Source organism: Malaclemys terrapin, chromosome 2 (assembly GCF_027887155.1).
Source record: "Malaclemys terrapin pileata isolate rMalTer1 chromosome 2, rMalTer1.hap1, whole genome shotgun sequence".
NCBI lineage: Eukaryota > Metazoa > Chordata > Testudines > Emydidae > Malaclemys > Malaclemys terrapin.
In genome coordinates, this window is record NC_071506.1 from 72,822,204 (window position 1) to 72,847,557 (window position 25,354).

At 45.4% G+C, this 25,354-nt stretch overlaps 1 protein-coding gene across 1 annotated transcript in view; it reads left to right on the top strand.

Moving 5' to 3' along the window:
• The window catches only part of PRKDC (protein kinase, DNA-activated, catalytic subunit), a 161,204-nt gene that overhangs the window by 19,063 nt on the left and 116,787 nt on the right, over positions 1 to 25,354 (top strand). The window contains exons 15-23 of the mRNA XM_054017878.1: positions 6,467 to 6,604; positions 7,106 to 7,255; positions 7,702 to 7,817; positions 8,748 to 8,907; positions 10,173 to 10,259; positions 12,064 to 12,183; positions 12,638 to 12,797; positions 13,714 to 13,820; positions 15,634 to 15,724. Of these exons, the coding sequence (XP_053873853.1) occupies positions 6,467 to 6,604; positions 7,106 to 7,255; positions 7,702 to 7,817; positions 8,748 to 8,907; positions 10,173 to 10,259; positions 12,064 to 12,183; positions 12,638 to 12,797; positions 13,714 to 13,820; positions 15,634 to 15,724 (1,129 nt within the window). The remainder of the gene's footprint in view (positions 1 to 6,466; positions 6,605 to 7,105; positions 7,256 to 7,701; positions 7,818 to 8,747; positions 8,908 to 10,172; positions 10,260 to 12,063; positions 12,184 to 12,637; positions 12,798 to 13,713; positions 13,821 to 15,633; positions 15,725 to 25,354) is intronic.

Consider the following 25,354-nt stretch of genomic DNA (forward strand, 5'->3'; position numbering starts at 1 on the left):
TTAATTATTGAGACTCTTCACTGGAAGTGTTTTTGATTTAAACAATGCAAAAGGCAGAGACTACTGTATATAGTTATCAGATCTGTAAAGTAGGAATAACCTTTTGGGAATCAGGTGATTGTTCTTTGGCCATCTACGATGCTTGTTACAAAAAAGATGCAAAGAAACTGGTAGCTTTAAAAACAAACAAACGATCTTATATGATAGTTTTGCATACTACTTAATGAATGAAAAGCCCTGTAAACTGTTTATGTCCATTCCAATCAGGTTTGTGCGTGTGCACGATAGCTGGAGGAGTTTTCCCATAGCAGTCTCTGTTGGGTCGGCCTGGGCGCCCCCTGGAGTTGCGTCTTCATGGCGCTCAATAGAGAGCCCTGCTGACCCGCCACCCTCTCAGTTCCTTCTTACCGCCAGTGATGGTTAGCTGGAACATCCCATCGCCTTGATTTAGCAAGTGTCTTCATCTCTGTTTTTGTATATAGTTCTCACCCCCTAGGACATGAGGCGCTGGCTGGCACCGCCATAGCCCCTGTGCTTGAAGACAATCGGGTGTTGCAGAAGTTGCTGCGCCAGGTTGCCCAGGGTCTGGGCATCAAGGCGAGGAGGTAGTAGAGGACTCTGATCCCATGGTGAATATCCTTGCGCCCTCTGGACCTTCCTGTATTGCCCTACTGCTCATAAAAACTATTATGGACACCTGTGACAGAACCCAGCCTCATTGCCACCCACTGCCAAGCACAATGAATGGCAATATTTTGTGCCCTCTATGGGTTATAAACATCTTTATTCCCACCCGCAACCTGATTCTCTTGTTGTGGATGCTGCTAATCAGCACTGTTAATCAAGACGCCTCCCCCAAAAACAGGGAGGCTAAAAAACTCGACCTTTTTGGGAGGACGGTCTATTCCATGGGTGGATTGCAGCTCCGTGTTTCCAACCAACAGGCCATTGTCAGCCGGTACTCTTTTAATACCTCTACGGCAATGAAAAAATTTGCAGAGCTGCTCCCCCTAGACTCCTGTGCCGAGTTTTTGGCCTTGTTTGAGGAGGGCAAGCTAATCTCCCGAGTTTCCTTCCAGCCTCCACTGGACAGTGCTGATGCAGCCACGAGAGTCATGGCTATAGGGGTGACCATGAGAAGGGGCTCCAAGTCTCTGGTCTCCCATACGAGGTCTAGCAGACCATACAGGACCTCCCCTTTGAGGGTGTGACTCTGTTTTTGGAGAAGACAGATAAAAGGCTACACAGCCTAAAAGACTTGAGCCACCCTCAAATCCTTGGGCCTACACACTCCCGCCACCCAGCAGAAGCATTTCAGGCCTCAACCTCCTCTGTGGTTCTACCAATAGAACTGACAAGACAGTTCCTGGAGGAGGAATAGGAACAGCAGAAAAAGTCCTCATCCATCCTCAGGCTAGGGCTCTGGGCCAACCCAAACTAACTTACGGCCCCAAACCGGTCTTTTGAAGGTGCGGTCAAGTACGGCGCACCAGAACAAAAACTGGATCTATCCCGCCTTATCTTTTTCCTCCCGACTGTCCCCTTTCTACTGTGCATGGTCCCGTATCACTTCCGACTGCTGGGTGCTCCACGTGGTAGAGAGGGGATATTCCATCCAATTCCGTGCCCTCCTCCCTTCCACCCCCCCCTTACCCATCCTTCTTCAGGACCCCTCTCACAAGCAACTCCTTATACGGGGAGGTGCACTCACTCCTTTCGCTAGGGGCAGTGGAAGAGGTTCCTCAGGAGCAGAAGAGCAAGGGTTTCTGTTCTCGGTATTTCCTAATACCGAAAGCCAAGGGCGGGCTCAGGCCCATACTAGACCTGTGAGAACTCAACAAATTTATGAAGAAGCTCAAGTTCCGCATGGTCTCTTTGGCCTCTGTCATCCGTTTATTGGATCCAGGAGACTGGTATGCCGCCCTCAACTTGAGGGACGCATACTTTCACATAGCAATAACTCTGTCCCACAGAAAATACCTCAGGTTTGTGGTGAACAGAACCCACTACCAGTTCACAGTCCTCCCATTCGGCCTTTCAGCACCGCCTCATGTTTTTGTGACATGCATGGCAGTTGTGGCTGCGTTCCTGCGCAGACAGTATGTACAGGTGTTCCCATACCTCGACGACTGGCTCATCAAGGCCTGCTCCAGGTCTCAAGTGGAGGCACAAGTCAACTTCGTAAGAGCGACGTTCGATGAACTGGGCCTTCTTCTGAACGAGGGAAAACCAGCGCTGTCCCCGGTTCAGAGGGTAGAGTTTATAGGGGCAGTATTGGACTCGATACAAGCCAGGCATACCTCCTGGAAGCAAGGTTTCGGTCCCTCGGCGACATCATACGAGGTCTCAGGCAGTTCCCCACCACCACAGCAGGAATTGCCTGAAATTCCTGGGACACATGGTGGCTTGTACCTATGTAGTACAGCATGCCAGATTCAGACTACAACTTCTTCAATTGTGGCTAGCGTTGGTGTGTCGGCCAATCCGGGACAGCTTGGACAGGATCGTAACCCTGCCTTGTCCGGTACTTGACTCGCCCACAGATAGTATGTGCAGGGGTCCCCTTCACCAGCCCTCAGCTGTCCCTCTTGCTAGTGATGGATGTGTCAGCCTTGGGCTGGGGAGCACATTTGGAAGAACTCAGAACACAAGGCCTCTGGTCTCAGGCGGAACTCGCTTTCCACACCCATGTCAGAGAGCTGGGAGCGGTGTGCCTGGCATGCCAGACTTTCCAAGCCTACTTGATAGGGAGATGTGTATCAGTTATGACAGACAACACCACGGCGATGTTCTATATCAACAAACGGGGGTGCACATTCTTCTCCCCTGTGCCAGGAAGCCCTCATGTTGTGGGATTTCTGTAACGAGCACTTGATACATCTGTATGCATCGTATCTCTCCAGAGTACAGAATGAGTTGGCGAACTATCTCAGCAGGTCGTTCCGCGGCCATGAGTGGTCTGTTCACCCGGACGTGGGGAACTCCATCTTCCATCAGTGGGGCTTTCCCCAGATAGACCTGTTCGCCACACGATGCAACAGGAAGTGCCAGCAGTTTTTCTCCTTCCTGAATTACAGTCCGGGTTCCATCACAGATGTGAGCCTCCGCATTGGAGAAGGAAATCTCCTATATGCGTTTCCGCCCATTCCGCTCGTTCACAAGGTACTCCTCAAGATTCGGAGGGAACAAACTTTAGTGATATTGATCGCTCCAGCCTGGCCTTGCCAGCACTGGTACACATCACTCCTGGAAATGTCCGTGGAAGCTTCAGTCATCTTGCTGCTCTTCCCGGATTTACTAAATCAGGATCACGGCCGTCTTCAACACCTGAACGTCAAGTCAATGCACCTCATGGCGTGGAAGCTCCATGGCTGAACCCGATAGAGCTTTCTTGCTCAAACCCAGTTAGACAAGTCCTCCTTGGCAGTAGGAAGCCTTCCACCAGGGCTACCTACCTTGCGAAGTGGAAGAGATTTTCAGTCTGGTCGGCGCAGCACCATTCGTCCCCGACACTTGCCTCCGTGCTACTTACATTGGACTATCTCCTCCATCTCAAGCAGCAGGGGCTGTCCATGTCTTCAGTAAGGGTTCATTTGGCCGCCATCTCTGCCTTTCACCCAGAAGCAGAGCGCTGCTTGGTCTTTGCTAACCCTATGGTTAGTAGCTTCCTTTAAGGTTCCGACGTACTATACCCGCAGGTCCGTCAGCTGGTCCCAGCTTGAGACCTCAGTTTGGTCCTTTCCAGACTCACCGGTCCACCCTTTGAACCTTTAATGACATGCTCCTTGCTCTCTCTCTCATATAAAGTAGCGTTTCTGGTAGCGATAACCTCAGCCAGAAGGGTGTCTGCGCTCAAGACCCCTGACATCAGAGCCCCCTTACACTGTGTTCTGTAAGGACAAAGTTCAGCTCAGACCCCACCCGGCTTTCCTCCCAAAGGTTGTCTCCCAGTTTCACATCAACCAGGACATCTTCCTCCCCGTATTCCATCCTAAGCCTCACTTGAGCGGCAGGGAGCAAAGGCTTCACTCATTGGATATCCGCAGAGCGCTAACCTTCTACATTGGGGGAACGAAGTCATTCTGAAAGTCGGTCCAGTTATATGTGGCAGTGGCGGACAGGGTGAAAGGTCTTCCTGTCTCCTCTCAGCGAATATAGTCATGGATCACGTCCTGCATCCGTGAGTGCTACAACCTGGCGAAGGGCTCTGGCCTCTTCAACGGCATTCCTGGTGCAGGTTCTCACCCAGGAAATCTGCAAAGCAGCGACATGGTCCGCCATACATACTTTCACCACGCATTATGTGATCACCCAGCACGCCAGAGATGATGCGGCCTTTGAAAGAGCCGTGCTCCAATCAGTGCATGACTCTGACCCCACCTCCTGAACTTGGCCTTGTGAGTCACCTGATTGGAATGGACATGAACAAGCTCTCGAAGAAGAAAAAACGGTTACTCATCTTCTCATAACTTGTTCTTTGAGATGTGTTGTACATGTCCATTCCAATACCCACCCTCCTACCCCTTTGTCAGGGTAGCTGTCAAGAAGGAACTTAGAGGGTGGTAGGTCGGCAGGACTCTGTATTAAGCGTCATGAAGGCGTGACTCCAGAGGGCACCCAGGCTGACCCAATGGGAGGCTGCTATGGGAAAAATTTTCGGGCTACCATGCACATGCGCACACACACACCTGATTGGAATGGACATGGACAACACATCTCGAAGAACAACAGTTACGAGAAGGTGAGTAACTGTTTGTTTGTTTTTTTCTTCCATATGATAGCACTTCAAAAGATAGCAAGAAAGGGTGCCCTGCAACTCTTAAACTCTTTGTTGCTTAGATTAGTTACAATCTAGTTTCAGATGACCAATCAGTGAAACTTCAGTCCATGTTAAACATCCTAGAAACTCCAAAGGATAAATCTAAGTGAGCATGTAACAGGGCCAGCCACTTTTCAGGCACTCCTTTGTGACTTGGATGACTCTATAGCGCCCTGCCTCAGTTTCCCCTTCTGCTACATCACCATTAAAGTCCACGCAATCCAAATATTCGATACATTCCCTTTCTGGAGTCCAATTTATTAAAACCTGCACAGTATGTTGCAAAACCAAACTCAAACCACAGAGAGCTGGTCTATACGAACGTTTAGTTGGTGCCAAGCTGTTGTGTACTCACCTGCTGTGTACTAACTGTCTGCTCCTGTTTCAAAATGGGGTGTAGATGAAAGTGCTCTAGGGCACTTTTCGTGTGTGGCAGTAGGGTCTACACGGAGAGGTAGTCAGTGGAAGGCTAATGTAAGGTAGATTTACACCCAAACTTCTGGCGAACTTAGTGTTTGTGTAGACAAGGCCAGAGTCTTTTCCCCAGTCCCAAGCTGGGCACAGGCCCTCCTCCCTAGAGTCTGTCTTCCCTTCAGAGTTCTAATACTCTCCTCTCTCCCTGTGTCAGGAGATGCCAGAGCTGGGTTGTAATCAAATAGAGCAGGGGTTGGAAACCTTTCAGAAGTGGTGTGCCGAGGCTTCATTTATTCACTCTAATTTAAGGTTTTGCGTGCCAGTAATACATTTTAATGTTTTTAGAAGGTCTCTTTCTATAAGTCTACAATATATAGCTAAACTATTGTTGTATGTAAAGTAAATAAGGTTTTTAAAATGTGTAAGAAGCTTCATTTAAAATTAAATTAAAATGCAGAGCCCCCCGGACCGGTGGCCAGGACCCAGGCAGTGTGAGTGCCACTGAAAATCAGCTCGTGTGCCGCCTTCGGCATGCGTGCCATAGGTTGCCTACCCCTGAAATAGAGCCTTTTTTACTGACTGCAGCACTCTCCTACAGCTGCTCTCTCAGGCCAGCTGCAGCTTCCCAGGCTTCTGTCATGCCTGGCACTTCTAGTCTGGGCCTAGCTGGAGTGTTATGTTCCCACTTGAGCTCCCTTCCCCAGGGACTATCCCAGGAGTCTGTACTTTCCTTCTTTCTCTTTATCCTATCACTGATTTCATGATCTCACTCTTTGTCACCCATCTGGGGAGGTGAGCCGATCTTCTCATAGGTGAGGCTGAGGCTCCATTTCCTCTAAGAGGTGGGCCAGCCATGCTGTGATAGAACACTTGCCTTGTGAAGGAATTTTAAAATGTAACAGTTAATCTCTTACACTGCATTGAATCAGAATCTCTCTAAACTAACAGATTACCTGAAGAAAAAATGAAATGGAGGTCCAGCACATACACTGGAGAATTTTATAAAGTGCTAGTTGTACTCTGATATCTCCAGCATGGTAAAACCCAGGAAGTTGTCTGTTTCAGTCTTCTGATCTAAAAGTGACTTCCAGTTACTTATGTTGGCCTCTATTGAGACGATTTCTCTTTCTAAGGGAAATATGCAGCCGAGTCTATTGTTGGTAGTTTCACATGCAATGTATTGTACAGTTATTTAAAAATATTAACATATTGATCTATTGCACTGCCCTGTAGGAGATTTTTGGCAAAGAAGTTTCTAAATTGGAAGAGTCCACAGCAGCTGGAGAGGTCAGAACTGGGAAATGGAAAGTACCTACGTATAAGGACTATCTGGATCTTTTTAGAAGCCTGTTGAACTGTGACACAATGAAGGTAAAAACCCACTTAACACTGAGACCCAACAAGAAAAAGTTGAACTCCTTGATTTTTTTTGTTACATTTATTCAATTAACCCAAGATTATTGTTTGAGTAAAGTTTATTGCTCTTGAAAGCAAGTAACTAACATCGCTGGCTAACACCTGGCTTCGTACAGCCATATATTGTGCAGGCTGCCTTGCTTGGTTCTGCCAAAGAATCCTAATCCTGTCCTGTTCTTATCCCTGCTATGCCAACCCTAGATTTCTTCCAGGCAGGCAGCCAATCATGCTGCAGTATAGTGATTTAATGATATGGACTCTGAATGTGGGCTGAGGGTGCGACGGTCATATTAAATTAACAAAGATGAATTTGGGTTCCTGGGGTGAAAGGCTTCTGTACTAACCCACTGCACCACAATTCCCCAAAACTTTACAAGTTTAAAAATAAAGGAGAATATAAATTTCAGAAGAACTCTTACAATTGTTTTGAAGTTTATCCCTTTTTCTCCCACAAAGGAGTCCGTTTTGGCAGATGAAACCTTTCTGATTGCAAATTCACCGCTGCTTTCTCTGAACCGTTTGTTGTATGATGAACTTATAAAATCGATATTGAAGATTATTGAGAAGTTGGACTTGACAGTTCAGAAACTGAATGTTAGTGAACAGGTGAGGCCTGATATTTTGCAATAATTATTGTGATGAAACCCCCAAATCAGTCTTTTGCCTTTCTTTTCATACAGTGTAGCCCATGAAGTCTCCTTGAGTTAAAATTCATAATAGTCAAAATGTATTAAATTTTATTTTTGGAAGCTATTTCCAAACTGCCATGATGGTTGTCTTCAAGACAGACAAAATTCCCTCCTTGGCATCCTGTGATCTCATTATTTTTGTTTTTCTTAGTTAGTGAGTATTTTCAGTTATTACAAGTCCAATGAATTATGTATGTCTGTTTTTAAAAAGACAGATTAACGTATAGCAAACTAGTGGGCATACTCTTTTTCCTGCCCTGTGGCTGACTGGTAACAGTGGGTAAGTGTTGTCCCAATCTGTAGTGGCCTCTCTGTTGAAGCACCTAAATATTTTTTTTTCTCTTCCCTCCCCCCCCTTCCCAGGATGAAAATGAAGCTGGCAGTGCTTTGGTTGTTCCTACTTCTGATCCAGCTTCAAACCTTCAGCCAACTAAGCCTAAAGATTTTATAGCATTCGTTAACCTAGTAGAATTCTGCAGGTACTGCATGTTCTATAATTTGGGAATTATGGAGTAGGTGCTGGGATAGTAAGATGTTACAGAAATGTGAATTATTAGTATTGAGTGTGATCATTTCCTGGTTTCTAGCCATATTTGAAGTCTGTTTAAAATGCACAATGTCCAGAACACTAGTTGGAAGCTAGTAAGCACATTTTGAATATTTAGGTTGTGGGTGAAAATATTAGTACACTGAAACTGTATAGAAGATTTGCAGCAAACTCCAGGATACATGATGCCCTTAAAATTGAGTGAGGAATTAACTGTGTGACTACTGCACTTTAGTGCTTAGTCATCCATATATTCTAAGTGTTTAGCTTCCGATTCTTAAACATCAGAAACTTACAGTTCAATATTAGAGGTTTTTGTCACTATTCTAGTACTCTTATAAAATGCTTGATAAGTTAGTCATTCACCTTCATTTTATTCTCAGACATGCTTGCCTAAAATATCTGCAGCATGTGTTAAAAATAGCATCTATAATTACACTAGTTATTGTAGAATATAATAATTGAGGACTTTCAGTTCTCATGCTTTAGGTCATAAGATCTCCTTTAAAATATACTACACTATTTTACTGTGAAGTCCCCAAACTCTACAATAGCGTTATTGTAACCTGTAAGTGTTTAGGATCATTATTGTAGAAATATTGTAGTATATTCTTTATAAGGGTGATCACTGGATGGGGTCAGGAAGAAATTCTCTTTGTGCCCTTTTTAATGTTGTGTAATTAGGGGCAGTCTGGGACTTTTACTCTTTCCTCTTTAGTATCCTGTAACTGATTTATTTTCAAGATTGATAGTTGGTCTGTTGCATTATGGCAGTTCTCATGTTTTTCACTTTCAAGCTGATGTAAGAAAAACTCATTTCAGTTTATTTTGTTTGAATGTTCCCTGTGCATTTATTTTACAGAGAGATTCTGCCAGAAAAGCATGTTGAATTTTTTGAACCATGGATGTATTCCTTTGGTTATGAGCTTATTATACAGTCAACACGGTTACCTCTTATTAGTGGATTCTACAAATTGCTCTCTGTTGCAATGAAAATTGCCAAGAAAATAAAATATTTTGAGGTGAGTACTCTCACTTGGGGCATTTCATGTTGTATTTTAATGACTATGTAAGTTGAGGTATACTTGTGCACAACTGAAAATATTTATTAGTTATTGTTCCTTATTTTATTTAAAATTTTTCGGTGCAAATTACGCCTTTTTGCAAAAAAAAACTATTGGAAAGCTGAAATTAGCCTGAAAACTCAGCTTTTTAAAATATATCATCCATACGGGATTCCTTTCTGCTGGATCTTCGCTTCCTAGTGTGAGATTAATAGAACTCACCTAGCACTTAAGGGTGTTTGACGTTTAAGGTGACTGGCCAGATTCTCAGCTGATGTAAATTGGCTTCAAGGAAGGAGGCTGATTTATACAAGCTAGGAAAATGATCCAATAAATTCAGAGAAGCAGAATTACCAAGTAAATAAGTTTCTCTTTCATTCTCTGAGTTTGTATCCTGTTGTGGGAGGGAGATTCATGTGCAAGGAAGCTTGTGGGCAAAGGAGGTCCTTCAATTCAATGTATATCCTTAGAGCTGTGAGGGAGGGAAAATCACAGATCTTGAACCACCTACATAGAGAAGCTGTCCTTCTGCACTGCACGTCTTCTCTCACCAAAAATGGGAGCATGGTTCATACAAAGAGCCTGGCTGTGCCTGCCTCTCCAAGAGCTGTAGAAGGGAAGGACCAGTTTTTCACAAAAGTTCAAACTAAGAAGGCTGCCATGGATTTCCACAGAAATTGTGTAGACGTTTATGCAGGTTAGCGTGAGGGGATTATGCTATGGTGAGCTGCTGCCTTTTCCTATCCCACTCCCTTTCTAGCCACACCTTTATAAATCTGCAGAGCCATATATGCACACTATTCATGGAGAGAATCTTGCTTGTGTTTTCTTTGGCCAGGGGCGATGGGCGGGGAGAGGAAGTGATGCTATTGCTTAAACTCCTACATCCATATGCATATTGATCACTTTGGCTAGTATTTGCATATATTTAGTAGCCTCTGTACATCAAAGCAGGGAGGATGACTTTGTTTTCAGTCCTTTTTGGTAGTATGTAATGGTGACTTTTGCTGAGAAAAGAGAATGAACGTACATTTTAAGCTTTCACTTTAGCAGATCTGTTTAGTATTCCGGCAATAACGTATTCTTGTCCTGCAGCTTTTTGTTTTGAGCCTAACTTGTGCAACAAGTCTTGATGTCTGTCAGAACACGTACCTTTTGTGTATTTTTATATTTATTTTTTTTATTTATTATTCATAGCACTGATGATAGTTTCTGTTTGGCAGGGTGTAAGTCCAAAGAGTTACCAAAAATGCCCTGATGATCCTGAGAAGAGCTCTTGCTTTGCACTATTTGCAAAATTTGGAAAAGAGGTAAACCATTTTCCTTGTTAGGCTGTTAACACTGTTTATATTGATATAGTAATATTTCCAGTATAGCATTTTTAACAGTAGTATCTTTTTGACTTTTGTCTCCATCATAACACAGCATTATCCCAGCATTTTGGGTTATAAGAGATACTTACTTTAAATAAATATGACTATGAGCAGATGTCTTTCCCTGCCTGCTTGCAAGCACAGTCCAAATACTCTGTAGTCCAAACTTGCTGCCTTTCTGAGGTTTGGTTTCATTAACGTAGAAACAAACAATAAGATCAAATTCAGTTCAAGCCTTCTCCTGACTTGGCTGCTTAGTCGACACCCTAAATTTCTTATATTTGAGTGGAGAAATAAACCACCTGCCTGAGTAAGTCACCAAAAACACCTTTAGAGTCTCAGGTAGGATCAACACCTGCTCCTGGGCTGGTATGTTTCAGACTGAACAAGGTCATTCCAGTAAGTTGAAGTAATTGTGTCAGATAACCCAATAGTGCAGTATAAAATTGTACAATATGGTTTCTTTCTTTAAGTAAAGTTCCAAAATGACTAGAAGTGATTCTGACTTGGGAGAAAGACATTTACATCCCTTACTCAACTTAAAAAATGTAAAGTTGATTTATTAAACAAATATAGCTATTATCATGCCTTTTAGTCCATTCCCCATAGTAAATTATTAGTGCCAAGAATGAACTTCAGGGAAGGAAATGCTGCTTAGTATAAAATAAATATCAACGCACATCTTCCATTGTTAAATGGAAATAATTAATTCAAGGGGAACAATTGTCATTTCTCTTTCTAAACATGAATGGCAAATTCTGCCATACTGCAGTGGAATTATCTCAACAAATCAAAGTACAAGGATATTGTGCAGTTCCTGATCTACAGCTGTACAGTTACTTCTCAGTTGTGCATTATATATTGCATGATAATGAGTTATTCTCTGTGTGGCATTCAAATCCTATATCTGGATTTATTGTTTGAGTTTATAGAATGGACCTGTCACAAACTATATTTAAAAATGCTTATTACAAAACAAATGTAAGTTGACATAATGTCAGTTAAAACATACTCTGGTGTTCAAAAATTGAGACTCAGTCCACCACCTGGGAGAAAACTATGTGAATACATAGGCTTTGTAGTATGTTTATGTATACAGTAAGTTAGGCTTTGTCGGACCAACGGAGGAAGCAAATTCCATAGTTAAAATATAATCTTTGGTCCTAGAGTTTGGTTTAGGAGACAAGTTTAACAATATTAAGAGCAAGCACTGTCCTTGAACTTATCTCCTGACTACAATCAGTTTAAGTTAAGCAGCAGACAAATCATCCTATTACTGTTGATATGATATGCAGTCATAGTATTGATATGACTTTTTTATAGTATGGGATAAGAGTGAAGTATTTAAAAAGAAAAACACTTGAACGTGTGATGTCAGTACAGCCCCTCATTAGAACTAGTTTCTTAATTTACTCTTTGAACTGAAATCATACCAAAACCACGAAACCTCACAAAACCCTCTCTTCCAGTGGGGTTTAAAGGTTTTGGTTGATTCTACAGTACCTAAAATACCAACTCTTAAGTACAACTTTTACTCTCAAGATATTTTCTGAGCTGCTATTAATTTCTGTTATCCTACCCTTTATGTTCTAATCAGTAAACAAGATTCCTGTGTTCTATGAATTATATAGCAACATATAGTGATACAGCCAACACTTTCAAGATCCTTTAAAGTTTTGTTTTACCAACTAAACAAGTGATCTGCTCAATTATTATTGTTTGTTACATTTCTGAATTTTAGGTAACAGCAAAAATGAAACAGTACAAAGACGAGTTGTTAGCATCATGTCTGACCTTTGTACTCTCCTTACCACATGACATCATCATGCTTGATATCAAAGCATACATTCCTGCATTGCAGGTGGGTCAGTCTGATGTACAGTTAACATTCTTGGTTGGCTTTTGTTTTTAAAATCACTCTTGCAAAATTTTGTAATTGTATATGGTGTTTTTTTTTTTTTTTTTGTTTTTTTTGGTTTTTTTTGTATGGATAGGTAAGAAATCTTTCACTTTTGCACTAACATAACCATTGATAAAAGGGTCAATGATCCGACTTTTTGTGAGAGCTGGTAAATTTGTATGGCTACAATGTGATGTTTGCAGCTCCACTTGAAGGTCCTGATCATGCAAAGGCGTTCCAATGTTGTAATGTAGTAAAATAAATGTTTGGTACAGTAGCATGTCAGCTGTTAGGGAACTAAAGATATAAAAGGAAATTATAATTTATTGTGTTATAATTTACTCATAAAGCTATCTTTTCTTTAAATCTTAGTATTTCCCAAAATATTTAATAGCTTTGTTGGTTTAATATGTAGAATGCATTTAAGCTGGGCCTCAGCTATACCCCAATGGCTGATGAGGGGCTGGATGCCCTGGAAGACTGGTCAGCTCACATTCCCAAACATATAATGCAGCCTTACTACAAGGATGTCCTGCCTCTCTTTGATGGCTATTTGAAAACCACTGGATCGGCAGGTATGTAGTAGAAAACATTGATAGTGTAGAAATAAAGAGGTGGGGACATTTGCAAGCTTTAATATATTCAAGTATAACTAATTCAGTAGAGCCTGAGAGTGCAGATGTAGGATACTTGCAGCTTATTGTAGAAACTCTTGCATGTGGAATATTAAGAGAGTCGTCTACAACCAAGAATTGTGCTTTTTTTTTTGTTTTTGTTTTTTGTTTTTTTTAAGTGAGAGATATTAGTGACTGCTGCAAGTAGAATCCCAACAATAGAAAATGGTATCAATTTATATGTGCCATCCTTCAGATTGTTTTCAGCAGTAGCTAACAGGACAATAACTACTGTATTATCCCTAGTATATTGTGGTAAGTTGTGATGTTAATGGGAGTTCTGTGCACACGTGAGTGGGTCGTAACCCCAGTTATCTGGTCTTCAGTTCCAGCTGTAATAATTGGCTTTTTCAGTGCTCGTAGCCCAAGTAAAAGGCCCATATTGGATGGTGATATTTTACCTCTACTGACACCCCAATTAGCTGTGGTGCAATAATAATTTCTGAAAAATTAGCAGGGCCTCTTCATGGCCAATCTTGTGCCACCCTGTAAATTGCTTGGTGAGGGTGGGGATTTCTGTTACAGAAAATGGCTATTGCCCTTCTCTCTGCACCTCACAAGTTCAAGCAAATCCTGTCTTCAGCTCACCCACGCTCTCAGTGCTTGATGACAACAGTCCCATTGTCTCCTTTCTGGTGTTAAGTTTCCTTTGAGTCAGCTTAAGTTGTTTCCGTAACATGAAGAGTTTTTCCATGTCTGATATCTGAAAAGGAAACTTAATTTTTGCAAAATCACTTTTAACAGAATAAATTCAGTAGGATTTGAGGGTGGGTGAGTACAGTATGTGGGCATTAATAAGCTGCTTCTTGTTGATCAGATGAATCCCAGAATAATTGGGAAGTGAGGAAGCTTTCTCGTGCCGCCCAGAAAGGATTTAACAAAGTTGTGATACAACGTCTGAAAAAAGCAAAGACCCTTTCATTGGTAAATCCTTCCCTTTCTGTATTGAAACTGACATTAACATTTCTGTTCTGCTCAGCTTTCAAAACCAAAGAGTATTATACCTTTTCAGAAGTAGATGTGAAAATACACTGTGTATATCTTAATCAGAGTGCATTATTTGCTGGCAGTTACTGCATATAACCATGAATTCTCTTATTTTTCTTAGCGACGTTTCATGTATTTTTTTTTCTTGTATATAATATGAGGCCTGACTGAAATATTGAATAAACTGATGTTTGTGAGATGCCTTCCAAAATCAGATGCTGCCATATAGGCTTGTGAACAGGGCCCTGTGGATCCCTTGATTGTGGAAATCACTTCTTGCCACAGAATTGGGCTCAAGAATTTAAGCTGTTATTTTTTAAAATATGTTTCTGGCCCGTACGATTGCAGAGTAAATCTTGGGTACAAATTGATGCAGAGTTGTCTTCCTAAATTTGCGGACAACCAGAAACAGTAGCACTGAGAGGTGAACTGTCCCACTCATCTCAATGAGATATTAACTCTGAAACATAAACGTGATAATCTGTGGCATATTGAAAATGTGCAACAGTATGAAATAATTGGAATTGAAAGTCACATGAATAATCCAGGGGTTAGGTAATTGATTGTGGTGCTTAACGTTATGTATTTCAGTAAAATAATAAAAAAAAGCCCTACATAATAAAAATGTATCTAAAACTACTTCCGAATTTCCAGAACAGCCACCAGACTGCTGATAATTTACATCCAGTTTGCTGCAGAGTACATGACGCCTTGCTCATAAGACGTATCTGATATTTTTCTGACTGGTACTCAAGCCACACTAAAATCAGAATCTGGTTTTACAGTGGTTCTGAATGGTACTTTATGGATATTTATTTTGTATCCTATCCAAAACTTAATTGAAACTCATGAAAGTCAGGCATATCACTTATCCAACCCAGGGATTTCTCTCTCACTTTAGAAAACAATGGCATAGTTTAATTTATGTGTAATTTAATTTGTGTAACTTAATGTATAAACTACCTGGAAGGAGACCGTTTTAAGCATGTACACAATAGCTAATCCTAGTTGTGTATGCACTGTTGTAACTGTGTCAGTCCCAGGGTATTAGAGAGACAAGGTGTATGAGGTAATATGTTTTATTATTCTCTGTGTCACTTGAAAGCTGGTCGCTCACCAACAGAAGTTAGTCCAATAAAAGATATTTCCTCATCCGCTTTGCCTTTCTATTTGTGCAGACTGTGTCAAATCCAGTAGTTTATGAACAAAGCCAGTTAGTTTATACATTAAATGAATTTACGTCATTGTTGGCTGTTGGGTACTCAGCATTTCTCAAAATCAAGCATATGCCTAAATATGGATTTAGGAGCCTAACTTTAAGCCCCTATTTTAAAAGAAATATTTACCTTAGGTGTTGTGATTTTGTGAAATTCTGCACCCATCAATGTATTCTGTAGGCATGTGATATTCCTGTGCAGAATGGGGACACACGTGTCACAAAATTATTTTACCCTTTCTGCAGAAATTGCCACTGAAGTGTCGCAAAATATGGTGACTGTTTTGATGTCTTCAGAATAAATCTAATAGGGAGAGGAACTGCATATGGAGCCAGATAAAAATGTTTTACAGTGCTTCTCTGTGTCTCTTACTGAGTCAAGAATTCCCCTCCCCTCCAAACGGTTTTAACTTTGTGGATAAGAAACTTATAATTAAAACCTGAATCCTGTATCCACTTATATTTGTAAAATTACACACACGCATGAGTAGCCCCACTGTCTTCACTTTTCTAATGATATCCTGAATTATCCAGGAAGATAATCTATCCTTGGAAGCTGTAAGAACTAGAGTGGTACGGCTTCTTGGATCTTTGGGAGGGCAGATCAATCGAAATTTACTTACAGGTGAGTGTCCAAAAATATTAAACACTTTTATGCTCTCTCTCATTTACAACTGACTTTAAGTGCAGGTTCATAAATGTTATCCTTTTATGAAATAAGGTGACCTTACCAAATAAAAACTATTTTAGTAGGCTGGTTCCATTTTGTTAAGCTTTCCAGTTCACAAGAACAAAGTAAAATCTACTCTGGAACAATAAGTGAGGTGCAGTTCCCAGCTTGAGTAGACCTACATGAATGATCTCTGCTCAAACTAGCATGCTAAAAATAGCAGTGTGATTGCGGCAGTACAGGTGGTGGCTTGGGCTAGCCACCTGAGTATGTATCTAGGACCTCAGTCAGGGCTGTATTTGGTGGCTAGCTCGAGCCACCATGGCCATGTTGGTATTTGTAATACATTAGCTTGAGCAGAGCTAGTGCATTTATGTCTATCTGAGCTGGGACTTACACCTCTCAGCTTGCAGTGTAGACATAAGAATGGCTGTACAGGGTCAGACCAAAGGTCCATCTAGCCCAGTATCCTGTCTACCGACAGTGGCCAATGCCAGGTTCCCCAGAGGGAGTGAACCTAACAGGTAATGATCAAGTGATCTCTCTCCTGCCATCCATCTCCACCCTCTGACAAACAGAGGCTAGGGACACCATTCCTTACCCATCCTGGCTAATAGCCATTAATAGACTTAATCTCCATGAATTTATCCAGTTCTCTTTTAAACGCTGTTATAGTCCTAGCCTTCTCAACCTCCTCAGGCAAGGAGTTCCACAAGTTGACTGTGTGCTGTGTGAAATAGAACTTCCTTTTATTTGTTTTAAACCTGCTGCCGATTAATATCATTTGGTGGCCCCTAGTTCTTGTATTATGGCAACAAGTAAATAACTTTTCCTTATTTACTTTCTCCACATCACTCATGATTTTATATACCTCTATCATATCCCCCCTTAGTCTCCTCTTTTCCAAGCTGAAAAGTCCTGGCCTCTTTAATCTCTCCTTATATGGGACCCGTTCCAAACCCCTAATCATTTTAGTTGCCCTTTTTTGAACCTTTTCTAATGCAAGTATACCTTTTTTGAGATGAGGAGACCACATCTGTATGCAGTATTCAAGATGTGGGCGTACCATTGATTTATATAAGGGCAATAAGATACTCTCAGTCTTATTCTCTATCCCCTTTTTAATGATTTCTAACATCCTGTTTGCTTTTTTGACCACCGCTGCACACTGTGTGGACGTCTTCATCGAACTATCCACGATGACTCCAAGATCTTTTTCCTGACTTGTTGTAGCTAAATTAGCCCCTCATATTATATGTATAGTTGGGGTTATTTTTTCCAATGTGCATTACTTTACATTTATCCACATTAAATTTCATTTGCCATTTTGTCACCCAATCACTTAGTTTTGTGAGATTTTTTTGAAGTTTTTCATAGTCTACTTTGGTCTTAATTATCTTGAGCAGTTTAGTATCATCTGCAAACTTTGCCACCTCACTTTTTTCCTTTCTCCAGATCATTTATGAATAAGTTGAATAGGATTGGTCCTAGGACTGACCCTTGGGGAACACCTCTAGTTACCCCTCTCCATTCTGAGAATTTACCATTTATTCCTACCCTTTGTTCCCTGTCTTTTAACCAGTTCTCAATCTATGAAAGGACCTTCCCTTTTATCCCATGACAACTTAATTGACATACGAGCCTTTGGTGAGGGACCTTGTCAGAGGTTTTCTGGAAATCTAAGTACACTATGTCTGCTGGATTCCCCCTTGTCCACATGTTTGACCCCTTCAGAGAACTCTACTAGATTAGTAAGACATGATTTCCCTTTAGAGAAACCATGTTGACTTTTGCCCAACAATTTATGTTCTTCTATGTGTCTGACAATTTTATTCTTTACTATTGTTTCAACTAATTTGCCCGGTACTGACGTTAGACTTACTGGTCTGTAATTGCCGGGATCACCTCTAGAGCCCTTTTTAAATATTGGCGTTACATTAGCTATCTTCCAGTCATTGGGTACAGAAGCAGATTTAAAGGACAGGGTTATAAACCATAGTTAATAGTTCTGCAACTTCACGTTTGAGTTCTTTCAGAACTCTTGGGTGAATGCCATCTGGTCCCGTGACTTGTTAATGTTAAGTTTATCAATTAATTCCAAAACCTCCTCTAGTCACACTTCAATCTGTGACAATTCCTCAGATTTGTCACCTACAAAAGCCGGCTCAGGTTTGGGACTCTCCCTAACATCCTCAGCCGTGAAGACTGAAGCAAAGAATCCATTTAGTTTCTCTGCAATGACTTTATCATCTTTAAGCACTCCTTTTGTATCTCGATCATCCAGAGGCCCCACTGGTTGTTTAGGAGGCCTCCTGCTTCTGATGTACTTAAACATTTTGTTATTACCTTTGGAGTTTTTGGCTAGCCGTTCTTCAAACTCCTCTTTGGCTTTTCTTATTACATTTTTACACTTAATTTGGCAGTGTTTATGCTCCTTTCTATTTACCTCACTAGGATTTGACTTCCACTTTTTAAAAGATGCCTTTTTATCTCTCACTGCTTCTTTTACATGGTTGTTAAACCACGGTGGCTCTTTTTTTAGTTCTTTACTGTGTTTCTTAATTTGGGGTATACATTTAAGTTGGGCCTCTATTATGGTGTCTTTGAAAAGCGTCCATGCACTTCAGTCACTGTACCTTTTAATTTCTGTTTAACTAACCCCCGCATTTTTGCATAGTTCCCCTTTTTGAAATTAAATGCTGCAGCATTGGGCTGTTGATGTTCTTCCCACCACAGGGATGTTAAATGTTGTTATATTATGGTCACTATTTCCAAGCGGTCCTGTTATAGTTACCTCTTGGGCCAGCTCCTGTGCTCCACTCAGGACTAAATCGAGAGTTGCCTCTCCCCTTGTGGGTTCCCATACCAGCTGCTCCAAGAAGCAGTCATTTAAAGTATCAAGAAATTTTGTCCCTGCATTTCATCCTGAGGTGACATGTTCCCAGTCAATATGGGGATAATTGAAATTCCCCACTATTATTGAGTTCTTAATTTTGGTAGCCTCTCTAATTTCCCTTAGCATTTCATTGTCACTATCGCTGTCCTGGTCAGGTGGTCAATAATAGATCCCTAATGTTATATTCTTATTAGAGCATGAAATGTCTATCCATAGAGATTCTATGGAACATGTGGATTCACTTAAGATTTTTACTTCATTTGATTCTACATTTTCTTTCACATATAGTGCAACTCCCCCGCCCCCCGCACGACCTGTTCTGTCCTTCTGATATATTTTGTACCCCGGAATGATTGTTCTTCTTCGAGTGCTTGCTCATATCCATTCCATTAGGTGTGTGCGCGCCGCGTGCACGATCGTCGGAAGATTTTCTACCCTAGCAACACCGGCGGGTCGGCTGTGGAGCCCCCTAGAGTGGCGCCTTCATGGCGCTGAATATATACCCCAGCCGACCCGGCGCCCCCTCAGTTCCTTCTTACCGCCCCTGACGGTCGTTGGAACTGTGGAGCGCGGCATAGCTGTTCTCCACTCTCCCTAGCTTAGTTAGTTATTCGCAGTTGTAGTTATAGTTATAGTTCTAGTGTTTGTAGTTAAATAGTTAAATAGTTTTAAAGTTGTTATAGTTGTTATAGTAGTCCAGGGGACTAAGGGGGTCGTCTCCCCCTTTCTCCCCCGGCCGCGGGCCCGGGCTCATGCCCAAAGCTCCCGGCTTCAAGCAGTGCGCCTCCTGCGCTAAGCCTATGCCCACGAGCGACCCGCACGACTCCTGTCTGAAGTGCCTGGGAGAGTCCCACCAAACAGATAAGTGCAAGATCTGTAAGGCCTTCAGACCAAGGACCAAGAAAGAGCGGGACTTTCGGCTCCGGCAACTCCTGATGGAGGCGGCACTTAGTCCGGACACTCCCTCTACGAGCCAAGCCACGGCACCTAGCACCTCGGTGCGCAGTGCCCCAGCAGCACCGGCAATGCCGACCGCGCGGGTGGTGTCGGACAAGCCTCCCCGGCACCGGACCTCGTCGGCACCGCAGCAAGTACCTCGACGCCGGTCATTATCCCCGGGGCATAAAAAAGCCCATAAGACGGGGACCTCCGTGCTGAAGGCGCCGGCTCCCCCAGTGCCGGGGGTAGAGCCGAATCCGCCGGTGGAGCACCGGAAACAGGTGCCTCCAGCACTGTCGACTCCGGCACCGAGGCCGTTGAGTCCGGTGCAGATAGCGTCTCCACCGAGACCGGAGATAATACAACTCCCGTCGACTCCGGAGACCTTCGTGGCGGCGAGAGACTTGATAGCTCTCACAGAGCCGGCACCGCCTCAACCACTGGCACCGACGGCACCGTTGACTCGCCCGGTCCAGTCAAGGGGGAAACCTGCCCTGATGTGCCCTCCATCGCAAGGGCTGGAACCTCGGCACCGGTCCAGGTCCCGAAGCAGGTCCCCACGCCGCTCGCAGTCCCGGCACCGAATATCACCTCGGCACCGGTCGTACTCGCGGCCAAGATCTTCGTCGCGGCACCGCTCTACGTCTCGGCACCGCTATGATCGTCGGCACCGATCAACGTCGAGACGTAGTTCTCGGCACCGCTACGGTCGACGCTCGACGTCGAGAGGCCGCTCCCAGCACCGGGCATACTCCAGGTCCTCGTCGAGGTCCAGATCCGGCTCCCGACACCGACGAGATCATCGGCACCGATCGCGGTCCAGGCACCGTTCGCCGGCACCGCGCAGAGATAGATCATCTCCGGACTGGCACCGTGTGGCACCGCAGCCCACGGGAATCGTCTCGTCTCTCTCGGCACCGCCATGCCATCAAGATCGGTGTCTCGCTCCTCGGAGGACCTGTCGAGATCGGCATACCCCCCTCAAGGGCAAGCCGAGGAACAGAACTTGGGCCATTGGCAGGAGATGGCAGAGGACCACTCTCATGGCCCATCTCACTGGTCGTTTTGGACCCCGTGGGCGTACCACCAGGAGCAAGGGGCTCCAATACCATCGACCTCTCGCTCGGGTCACTCAGTTAGAAGGGTCCCGGAATCCACCATCTCTCGGCCTCCGCCAGGGGGCATGGAGGCTTCCGTGTCCACGCCACCCGACACCATAGATCCAAGTACAGGTGATGCTCCGGCCCAGGAGCAGGGGGATCAGGACCCTTCATTGGATCCAGTACCACCGGAGGCATCTTCCTCTTCCTCTCCGGATGAGGCAGTGGCGGGCACGTCATGTACAGGTCCCCCTCCGATAGATCTTCGGGCTCACCAGGATCTCCTGCGTAGGATGGCCCGTAATATGGACCTGCAGGCGGAGGAGATAGTGGAAGTGCAGGACCCTATCGTTAACATCCTCGGAGCGGATGCCCCATCGAGGGTGGCGTTACCCCTGATCCGCACGATACAAACCAATGCGGATACGATATGGCAAACTCCTGCCTCTATCCCACCCACAGCGAGAGGGGTGGAAAGGAAATACTTTGTCCCGTCTAAGGACTATGGGTACTTGTACACCCACCCCCAACCGTGTTCACTGGTGGTGGCATCAGTGAACGCAAGAGAGCGCCACGGTCAGCAGGCTGCAGCGCCTAAATCAAAGGAGGCTAAGCGGCTCGATTTGTTTGGCCGTAAGGTTTACTCAGCCGGAGGGCTGCAACTTAGAGCGGCGAACCAGCAGGCGCTCCTGAGCCGCTACAACTTCAACTCCTGGAACTCTATGGGGAAGTTTAAGGAGTTGATTCCCCAAGAGTCCAGGGAGGAGTTTGGAGCCATGGTAGAGGAGGGTAAGAAGGTGGCTCGGACCTCCTTGCAAGCCTCCTTGGACATAGCGGACTCGGCTGCGAGGACCATGGCTTCGGGTATCGCTATGCGGAGGATCTCCTGGCTTCAGGTTTCGGGGTTGCCCCCGGAGCTGCAGCAAACCCTACAGGATCTGCCCTTTGAGGGACATGGATTGTTCTCGGATAAGACGGACTCTCGCCTGCAGAGCCTCAAGGACTCGAGAACAATCATGCGCTCCCTGGGGATGCATGTTGTGGGCCCTCAGCGCAGACCATTTAGGCCGCAGCCTCAGCGCTTCTACCCCCTCCCCCCCCCGCCTCGTCAGAGACAGGACTCGACCCGGAGGCGAGGGCGAGGTGGTAGAAGAAGGTGGACCGGCCCTCAACCCGGCCAAAACCAAGGACCACCTAGACCACCTTCAGGCCCCAGGCAGAACTTTTGAAGGTGCGGTCGAGGACGGCGCCCCAGTCATCCCCCAGGATCCAGCCCCCTCCTTCCGGGATTGCCTCTCCCACTTCCACCGTGCTTGGTCCCTTATAACTTCGGACCGCTGGGTCCTCCGCACGGTGGAGAAGGGATACGCTATCCAGTTTTCTTCTATCCCCCCCTCCCACCCCCCTTCCCCGTCCCTCTTCAGGGACCCTTCTCACGAGCAACTTCTTATACAGGAGGTTTCTACGCTCCTGGCCATGGGGGCCATAGAGGAGGTTCCGATAGAGTTAAGGGGCAGGGGATTTTATTCCCGTTACTTCCTGATCCCCAAGTCCAAAGGAGGTCTGCGGCCCATCTTGGACTTGCGCGGACTCAACAAATTCGTAGTAAAGTTGAAGTTCCGCATGGTCTCTTTGGGGGCCATTATCCCTTCCCTCGATCCTGGAGACTGGTTCGCCGCCCTCGACATGAAAGACGCATACTTTCACATCTCAATTTACCCACCTCACAGACGCTTCCTGCGATTCGTGGTAAACACGGTGCACTACCAATTTGCAGTCCTTCCTTTCGGCCTATCCTCGGCCCCAAGAGTGTTCACGAAATGTATGGCTGTCGTGGCAGCGTACCTTCGTCGGCAGGAGATACAGGTGTTCCCGTACCTAGACGACTGGCTGGTACGCGGTCGCACCAAAGAGCAAGTTCAAGCTCACGTCCACAGAATAGTGCACACATTCAACGAGTTGGGCATCCTACTCAACAAGGACAAATCCACTCTAGAACCTACCCAGAGAATAGATTTCATCGGCGCAGTTCTAGACTCCAGACGTGCACAAGCCATCCTGCCAGACAACCGCTTTGGCACCATCACGAGCCTCATTCAAGGGCTACAGGCTTTCCCAACTACCACGGTGAGGTCGTGCCTTACCCTGCTGGGTCACATGGCTTCCTGCACGTACGTAACCAGGCATGCCAGACTTCGGCTTCGCCCACTCCAGACCTGGGTGTCATCAATATACCGTCCACATCGGGACAGCCTGAACATGGTGGTCACGGTCCCGAACTCGGTCCTGACCTCCCTCACCTGGTGGCTAGATCACAATGTGGTCTGCGAGGGGATGCCATTTCACGCCCCACAACCCTCTCGGCATCTGGTCACAGACGCTTCATCTCTGGGTTGGGGCGCCCATCTCAACGAACACCATACCCAGGGCCTGTGGACTGCACCCCAGTTAGCCCTGCACATCAATGTTCGGGAGCTGATGGCGGTGTGCCTGGCGTGCCAGGCATTTCTCAATCAACTACGTGGCCGTTGTGTGTTAGTTCTCATCGACAACACCACGGCCATGTTTTACATCAACAAGCAAGGAGGAGCACGTTCGTCAGTTCTATGCCAAGAGGCCATTCGCCTGTGGGACTTCTGCATCGCCCACTCAATCCATCTCACGGCATCGTTCCTCCCTGGAGTCCAGAACACTCTAGCGGACCGACTCAGCAGGTCCTTCCAGACGCACGAGTGGTCTATCCGTCCGGACGTCATACATTCCATCTTCCAGAAGTGGGGGTTTCCCCAGATAGACCTGTTTGCATCGCGAGACAACAGGAAGTGCCACGTGTTCTGCTCCCTACAAGGTCGAGCTCCGGGCTCCCTCTCGGATGCATTTCTCCTTCCCTGGAAAGACCACCTGTTTTATGCCTTTCCTCCGTTTCCTCTGGTCCACAAGGTACTGCTCAAATTGCGCAGAGACCAGGCACACGTAATTCTGATCGCTCCAGCGTGGCCGAGACAACATTGGTACACCACACTGTTGGAACTCTCGGTTCAGACACCGATCCCGCTTCCATTATGTCCGGATCTCATCTCTCAGGACCACGGCCGGCTGCGTCACCCCGACCTGCAATCACTCCACCTCACAGCGTGGCTGCTCCATGGTTCACCCAGGCAGAGCGGCAATGCTCGCACTCTGTCCGACAGATTCTGCTGAGCAGTAGGAAGCCCTCAACACGAGCCACGTATTTGGCCAAGTGGAAGCGGTTCTCCTGTTGGTGCGAACAACGAGCCACGTCCCCGTTACAGGCACCTATTCCTCTCATATTGGAATATCTCCTCTCCCTAAAACAGCAAGGGTTGGCGATATCTTCAATTAGAGTTCACCTGGCCGCTATATCAGCCTTTCACCCAGGGGAACTCACGTCCTCGGTATTCTCTAACCCGATGGTCGTTAGATTCCTCAAGGGCTTAGACCGGACGTACCCACAACAGCGTCATCCCGTCCCGACGTGGGACCTCAATCTGGTTCTCTCCAAACTCACAGGTCCTCCATTCGAACCACTAGCCACCTGTTCACTTTTGTACCTATCCTGGAAGACAGCCTTCCTCGTAGCCATCACCTCAGCAAGGCGCGTTTCTGAACTCAGGGCGCTTACATCCGAGCCCCCTTATACAGTTTTCCATAAGGATAAAGTGCAGCTTCGTCCACATCCTGCCTTTCTCCCTAAGGTGGTTTCTCCATTTCATATCAACCAGGACATATTTCTTCCGGTTTTTCACCCTAAACCACATGCTACTCGCCAGGATCAACGTTTGCATTCCCTGGACGTACGCAGGGCCCTGGCCTCCTATATTGACCGCACAAAGCACTTTAGAAAGACGACGCAACTCTTCGTTGCAGTGGCCGACCGAATGAAAGGCTCACCGGTCTCCTCACAACGCCTATCCTCCTGGATTACGTCTTGCATCCGGACTTGCTATGACCTGGCAGGTGTCTCTGCACCGCACCTCACCGCTCACTCCACGAGGGCCCAAGCTTCCTCGACTGCTTTCCTGGCACATGTTCCGATCCAGGACATTTGTAGAGCGGCGGTTTGGTCATCAGTCCACACGTTTACAGCTCACTATGCACTAGTGCAGCAGTCCAGGGACGATGCTGCATTCGGATCAGCGGTTTTGCACACAGCAATGTCTCACTCCGACCCCACCACCTAAGTTGGGCTTGGGAGTCACCTAATGGAATGGATATGAGCAAGCACTCGAAGAAGAAAAGACGGTTACTCACCGTTGTAACTGTTGTTCTTTGAGATGTGTTGCTCATATCCATTCCAAACCCGCCCCCCGTCCCCACTGTCGGAGTAGCCGGCAAGAAGGAACTGAGGGGGCGCCGGGTCGGCTGGGGTATATATTCAGCGCCATGAAGGCGCCACTCTAGGGGGCTCCACAGCCGACCCGCCGGTGTTGCTAGGGTAGAAAATCTTCCGACGATCGTGCACGCGGCGCGCACACACCTAATGGAATGGATATGAGCAACACATCTCGAAGAACAACAGTTACAACGGTGAGTAACCGTCTTTGTCCCATTGATTGTCCTCAGTCCACCAGGTTTCTGTGATGCCTATTATATCAATATCCTCCTTCATCACGAGGCACTCTAGTTCAC